The sequence below is a fragment of the Pistacia vera genome, unplaced genomic scaffold (assembly GCF_008641045.1).
Source record: "Pistacia vera cultivar Batoury unplaced genomic scaffold, PisVer_v2 Contig745, whole genome shotgun sequence".
NCBI classification, from domain to species: domain Eukaryota; kingdom Viridiplantae; phylum Streptophyta; class Magnoliopsida; order Sapindales; family Anacardiaceae; genus Pistacia; species Pistacia vera.
This window is the reverse complement of record NW_022196607.1, coordinates 440,155-448,159: the sequence shown is the minus strand read 5'-3', so window position 1 is coordinate 448,159 and position 8,005 is coordinate 440,155. Positions and strand designations below refer to the sequence as shown.

Genomic DNA, 8,005 nt, shown 5'->3' with positions numbered 1-8,005 from the left:
CGCATCAAGTGCCATGTTTATTCTTTGCAGAAGGGTAAGATTCTGAATTTCATTTGCATTTTCTTCTCTATTTGGAGCTGGGTGCAACCATTCTGAAGACTCCCATTTGGCATGTGTTCATAAACTATAGCTCTGAAGTCATTTTGGAATCATTACTTGAACAAGATTATGACTCTAACAAGTTTCTGTGATGATATTTCTCAATGCTATACTCTCGCCATGAAGCTGATTGCTCTTTGTGACCAAAGGCCACTTCCTGCCAAAAGTTTCTCTACCCATTCTACATCTTCACACATAAAGCAAAAAACAAATTCTGCTTGCAAGTCGGTTTTTAATGAATTCTTAGTATTACTACCTTTACACAGAAACAAGAATAACACCACAAACTACTATGGCAATTGCAAGAATATAAACACATTGAGTGAAACATCCAACCCAAGATCTAAGCTAAGTGAGAATTAGATCCAATTCCAACCTGGAACTCCCTATTCCTAAGCAGCAAGAAGAAATGTAAACTAAAAAAAATCAAACCATCGTCCCAAGAGTTTTTAGACAATATTAATTTAATTAATGTTATGTAGATTGTATATGAAAGGAGGGATTGAACCTGAGAGATTGTTAGTGCCAAGTCACAGAAATGTTAACCTCGTCATTGACCATAATCTGGAATAGTTCCTCTTAAAGCATTGTGAGCTAAAGATAGTTTACAGGAGCTAAGATTCGCGAGAAAAGTGGGACCCCTCCCTTGTTAAATTGTTTCCACGTAGGCTTACTTTTCAGGTTCAACGAGGAGACATATTTAGGAGGAATTTTCCTACTAGCTTGTTAAATCCTAAATGTAGATTTCCGGCTGGAGAAATGGACAAGTTAGCCGAATTTCCCCACCAGGGAGTTAGAAGAAAGATTTAAAATTTCCAACCTGAACAGACGGCCAAATCCTGGAGGGATTTCACCTTGGATACTGTTGTCGACTTTTAATGAAGTGTGCTCTTCTCTGACTTAGATGTACCAAGAAGCATTATTTATGATAGAGATAAGGAACAAAGAAGTATCCATCACCACAGTACAAGGCCACACACGTGATATAGCTTCCCAACATTTAGGATAATACATGAAGGGTGATCCTCTTCATTTCTCTTTTCATTCGAATGTTTTCAACATTAACTTTCAACGAAACTATCTCTAACATAGAGATATTCTGAGACAAGGAACTGATCACACCTTCATTCCATCCAAACAGAAAATGCAGGTTTAGCTCTAAACTTTCAATGTGCTTCTCAGTTTGATAATTGCAGAATCTAGGAAAACACTTGAGGTTACATCAAATAGACACTTTCTTGTGAAAAAGCAGTGAACAAACAATGAAAATTTAATAACATAATTATCAGGGCATTGCTTTCTCTTCCAAATTGACAACGTGCCACATAATGACATTATGAAACAACAAATATAATGATAGCAATTTACTATTTAAGGGACAAGAAGCATACTTACAGAAGGCACAGGACTTATATCTGCATTGAAATATGCATGCATGATTTTTTAGAAGCATAAACTCACAATGGTGCTATCTTACAGCCAAATTCGGAGAAATATGGACACCGAGATCTCAGATCCACATTGCAGATCAGCTTGGATTTCCCTCCTTGTTGTGGTATTCAAATGAAACAAAGAAGAATAGACTAGTAATAAATATACACTCAGATTCACATTCCCCACATAAATAAATACGTCATCTTCATGATTCATTTGACAAGAGACAACTTTGCAAGAAATCACGACCATAGAACTTGGTTAAAACCACCTAATTCCTGAGAGGTTTGGCCACTAAGGTTGGAGGGATCAAAGAAATACAATAAGAAACACATCAAATTTTTGAAGACTGACAAAATATATGACCTAGCTGGACTGGTAAATGCAGGTAAGCAAGACCAAGAATATCATACGCGAAATCGTGTATCAGAACATAATATAACACAAAAGCTGGTTGCTCTTTGATGACCATAGGCCACTCCACAAAAGTTTATTCACCCATTCTACATCTTCACACATAAAGCAAAAAAAAAAAAAAAAAAAAAACAATTCTTCTTTCAAGTCAGTTTTTAATGAATTCCTTAGTATTACTACCTTTACACAGAAACAAGATAAACACTAGAAACTACTATGGCATTATTTGGTTGAACAAGCCGGAACATTTATTGATACAGCTTGCCTCAAATATAACTCCTGAGCAAGCCAGAATGGTAGCTCCACCTTGGCACCTTCTTCAACTTGAGAATACCCACCAAAACAAAAATATTATAAGAGTCATTGAACACATTTTCACCAGACTCCAGTTACTTACAGGTCTTTTTTAGCACTGGGATCAACTTTCACTCCATTAGCTGATTTATGGAAAAAACGACGAGCTGAAATCAAGCAAAGGAAAAAAGAGAATCATTAGCAATTTCAAAGTTGAATTAAGACTATTGATGTTAGAAGACATGGGATCTGAACCGTACATGTTTCCATCAAAATAACGATCAGATTTTCAATTGCAAATATAAACACATTGAGTGAAACATCCAACCCAAGATCTAAGCTCTAAGCGAGAATTAGATCCAATTCCAAGAACTCACTATTCGAAGCAACAACAAAAAGCAAACTAAATAAATTCTAAAGATATGAAACCTAGAGTGAGCAAAATTATAGCTAGAACAGATGGTACAGAAAATGAAATTCGAAAAATAAAAAGTTGAGATGAACTTTAAGAAATAAATTACCTCAAATGTTCTCACGAGATTGCTTTGTTTGTTTGGCTCTCATTCTCTCAAGTCTCAAGTGAATGGCGAGGCAATTTCAGATAAAATACAAAAAATCTTAATTTGCTTTTGTGTAAATAAAAGAAAGGGGGTTTCATAAAATTGCTCACCGATATATACCAGTAGAAATCATTCTCTCGCTCCTCTTCTTCTCTCTCTATCTCTCTCTAATCTCTCCTCTCAATCTCAGAGTTTCAATGGAGTTCTAATCTAACAAGCAACTTAATTTTGTGATTTCTCCCGCACAATACGAAGTTTTTGCGTAAATCTTCACTTTTCGCAAAGTTATGAAGATGAGGCCTCCCTTAAACATAATTTTCTCCAATAACAGGATTCAAAAACTGTAGACAACCCTGTTTGTTGACACCTCTAACCCCGAGACCATATCCAATTTGCAAGAAAATACATGATCTTTTTGACAATTATTAGTATCAAATTAGATAGAAAACATTCTAACGTTCAAATGATGGTGATGACAGATTGAAACTGTTTATTGCCTGACCTTTCTGCTAAACTGGGCGTTTTGGTGGGAATTGTCTTTGTCCTGTTTATTGCAATTTTTAGTCACTCCATCCAAATGAAATAAGATATGTAGAAATCTTGAAATTCTTAAATCAAACATTCAAACTCATAAAAGTATCCAACAAACTCCATAAGGGATTTAACTTTAAAAAATAAATACAAATAGGTTGATAAAATGTGGGTGGCCTGGCAGATAATCACAGAAACTCGTTACTTTTCACCTCGCTCAAACTGATTGACCTCCTTGCCTGATAGAAACAGTTCTAGGCGAGAAGGATGTTCTTGACCTCTTGTAATTCATGAACAACATTATTATGTTCATTCGATCTTGTGGTATCTCCATTGAACATGCCACTCCGACCCTCACCATTGAGATGAGGCATTCCTTTCTTTTAATGTTTCTTTCTTGTACCAGTATACGATTAGTAGCAATAACCTCTTCAACCTCATTTAGAAGTACTGGATCGACAATGTCCATCACCCGGTCAGGCAAGGCCATTTTAGCAAAATTGTGAAGATTGAAGCCTCCCTCAAACATAAGGTCTGTGGGCCTTTTCCTTGTTACCATCTCTAACAACAAGATCCCATAACTGTAGACATCCCCATTTGTTGACACCTCACTTCCAAGACCATACTCTGCAATTCACAATAATTTTATATGAGGAAGTATATGATCTTTGACAAGTAATTAACTGTTCAAATTATCCAATCTTGTGGTTACCTGGGGCTGCATAGCCTATTGTTCCTCTTACGCCAACAGAGCTGCTTTGGTTTGGATTTGAGACTTCTGGGAGAAACTTTGCTAGACCGAAATCCCCAACATGAGCTGTCATGTCGTCATTTAGAAGAACATTGCTAGGCTTCAAATCGCAATGGAGGATTGGCTCATGGCAACGATAATGGAGATAATCTATTGCAGATGCCACATCAATTGCAATGTTTATTCTCTGAAGAAGGGTAAGGTTCTGAATTCAGGTTGCTCTTCTTCTGTTTCTGGACTTGGGTGTAACCACTTGTCAAGACTTCCATTTGGCATGTACTCGTAAACAAGAGCTTTAAAGTCATTGCCCTGAAAATCAATACTTGAGCAAGAAGTTATGACTTTTACAAGATTCCTATGACGGATATTTCTCAACGCTTTACACTCTGCCATGAAACTCTTGGAAGCTCCTCGACGCTGAAGATTTAGTACTTTGATTGCAACAATAGTTCCCTCTTCGTCAAGGATACCCTTAAACACGGAGCCGAAACTTCCCACACCAATCAAGTTTGTTGAAGAAAACCCATCGGTCGCTTTGAGCAGCCTATCATATGATACATTCAGAAGTGCTTTTATCAACCTGGATCCAGAATCGGAAGTTTGTTTCCCTCTTCTCTGTCTCAGCCAACAAAAAATGAATAATGACATCATGGTTAGCCCTGAAAGTACACTTGCAATTATGATAAATATTTTGGTTCGTGGAGAGATCCTCTCTTTCTTTGCGTTCTTGCTTGTGCATTTGAGCAAATGTAATTCAGCTATTCCTCCGCAAAGTCTACCACTATTTCCGACAAGTGATATTGCACTTGCATTTGCAAAAACACCTTTCGATGGCACTTCACCCTCAAAATTGTTGAAGGACAGGTTTAGATTCTCCAAAGGGAGATTCTCTAAGAATTTTGGAATTTGACCAGACAAATTGTTGAGAGAAAGATCAATGATTCGAATACCTCTTAGAGAACTCAATGATGCAGGTATAAATCCTTGGAAAGCATTGCCATCCATTACAAGATATTCTAGACTAGAACAAAGACTAAGTTGACTAGGAATCTCACCTGCCAAATTATTATCGGACACATCAAAACTGGATAGAAGTTTTAGGTTACCGATGTTTGGAGGCAGAGATCCTATCAATTGGTTTTGGGATAGATTTAGTGAAATTGACAGATACTTTATTTCAAAAACTTGTTTGGGTATGGTTCCACTAAGGTCATTTCGGGAAAGATCCAAACTTTTCAGTTGTTTCAAATTTCCTAGACTACTAGGGATGACTCCTGATAGTTTGTTATCTAACAACCCTAACTCAGTGATTTTCGACAGGTTCCCCAAAGAAGAAGGAATTTCGCCGGAGAGTTTATTGATAGACAGATCTAAATATTCAAGGTTCTGGAGCTTACCTAATTCTTCGGGAATTGTGCCTGAAATTTTGTTGCCATACATAATCAAGGCAGTTAAGTTAAGAAGGCAGCCTATCTCTGATGGGATTGTTCCGTACAAATTATTCCCCCCAACATCTAGATATTGTAGTTTAGTACTAGAAAGATTAGCTATTGACCGAGGCAAGGGTCCTCTGAATTGGTTTTCAGCTATGGAGAGCTCCCTCAAATTGCTGCAGTTGGCCAAAGAATTTATAAAATTCATCTTATCACCTTCGCCACTTCGTAAATTATTGCCGTCCAAATTCAGGTATTGAAGGAGTTGCATGTCTCCAAAATCAACACTCAATTTTCCTGAAAATTCATTATATTCCATCTCGATATGTTTGAGTTCTGAAGCATTGGATAAAGATACTGGAATAGATCCACCAAGTAAGTTACTTGAGATTTGAAAAAGTTGGAGACGAGGAAGAGTAAGGCCTAAATTTGCTGGAAGACTTCCCTCAAGTTGATTGCCAGACAAAGAAAAAATAACAAGGAAGGAGAGGTTGTATATAGAGGGAGGGACCACACCAGATAGGTTGTTTTTACCAATTCCAAGAGCTGTTAAATTTTTCAGTTGACCCAATGAATCTGGAATATTTCCTCCAAAAGAATTTGAACCAATAGATATCATTTCCAGGGCGGTAAGATTCCCAAGAAATGATGGGATGCCTCCTGTCAAACTGTTATAGTGCAGAGCTATGATTTGGAGGTTGAACAAGGAGACAAACTCCAGTGGCATTTTCCCTTCTAGCTTGTTATATCCTAAAAATAAGACTTTGAGCCTGGAACAATGGGACAAGTTGGCTGGAATTTCTCCCACCAAGGAGTTATTTTGAAGTTGTAAATCTTCTAACCTGAACAAACGGCCAACTTCAGGAGGGATTTCACCTTGGATACTATTGTTTGCGAGTTCGAATTTTTGTAGGAAGCTGAGGTTGCCAATGAATGGTGACAAGGAGCCCAAGAAACCTCTGGAACGTAGGCTTAGGACGGTGACTCTTTTATGCCTGCGACCACACGTAATCCCCGACCACTCGCAGAAGTGTCGAGAATCATTCCATGAGTTTAGAACCCCTTGAGGATCATGAATAATCTTTGACTTGAAGGCCTGCAAAGAAACACGATCTATCTCCTCTTGAGCCAATTTGGAACTGACAAAAGTGGTAACTTGCATAAGCGTGATGCAAAAAAGTAAAACAGAGAGACAGCAAAGTGAGTGACTTATCATTCTGTTCATTTCCAAGAGTGAGATATGAGCTTACTTCGCCTAGCTTTGTCCCTTTATACATGGTGAGTCTGTGAAACTCCAACGCGTAATCAATGGCATTAATTATAACAAATTCGGACTTTAAACAAGGTGTTGACTAGTATTACATAACTTTACTAAATATTTCATTGTCGTGTAGATGACGGTGAAGAAATTTGGTGTAAGTGGACGTTAAAAATGCTTCAATCTACTTTTGATTTGACTCTTGTTGAGAAAATATTTATCCTTCAATTCAAATTTTAAAAATTCCAAGGGCCTCCTCCAGTTGGTGCTACACACAAGAAATTAATCAATGCATAATCTTTTCTTTTCCCAATTTGAAGTGGAGTCAAGTCCCTTACCGTCTTAGTTAAGGTTAAAAAAAGGTATCCACTGTCCAGGGCTAAGTGGAGTCAAGTCTCCTGCCGGTGGAGTCAAGTCTCTTAACACTCTTTGACAGTTGCAACAACTTTTTCCAAGAAACTTCCCAGTGAACATAAATTAAAAATTAAGAACACGTGGCATGCACAGCACTAGTAAAGAACAACCTTTCAAGTGGAAATAGGGTCCTCATCTTATGTGGCCGCATTAAAAATTAAACAATCATTCCAAGTTTTATTAAAATCATCAAATTTTAAACCATCCTCCCAAGAGTTTTTAGACAATATTAATTAATTTAATGATATGTAGATTTATCGACCTTTACAAATCATAATAATTCTATATTTAATTCCTCATAAGACTTTCAAAAACTTTTATATAACTGAATTTTACCCTTTCTTTTAAATTTAAAGCAATCTTGTGGGTGGATTTCACTCTCAAACTTTATTTTCTCACCTCTCCATCATCTCGCATTTGACAATAAAAAAAGTGTGAAAATAAGAAATAGCTTAGGAACTTTACACCCGTAATGTTTACGATCAAAATAGCTGAGAAATTTTATGATTTTCGAATCTCTAGTAGAGTCAATTCTACTTTATTAGTCACGCAAACATCGATCAATCAATTCTTCTCTCTAGGTCACGCAAACATATTATTTGATTATCATCAACAGGACTAAGGAGCATAATTATTTCTCCTTTGTCTTTAATTCTGTTTGTGATTTTTCCACAAGGAGTAGAAAGTTGCATCAATGTTTTCCAAGAAATTTCCAATGAAACCTACAAATTTAGTTCATATTCATTGCATTCATGTAAAAGTACACCTGGAATGAAAACAGACCCACAACTTTGAAAATTCCAATTTCCATGAAGTG

General features: G+C 36.8%; 1 protein-coding gene across 1 annotated transcript; it reads right to left on the bottom strand.

The window, feature by feature from the left end:
* Positions 1 to 3,549: 3,549 nt before the first annotated feature.
* Positions 3,550 to 6,741, bottom strand: LOC116115535 (probable LRR receptor-like serine/threonine-protein kinase At3g47570). The gene is given in 3 exon segments (XM_031401674.1): positions 3,550 to 3,959; positions 4,045 to 4,293; positions 4,296 to 6,741. Coding segments are annotated over 3 exon segments (3,105 nt in total).
* Between the last annotated feature and the right edge of the window lie 1,264 nt (positions 6,742 to 8,005).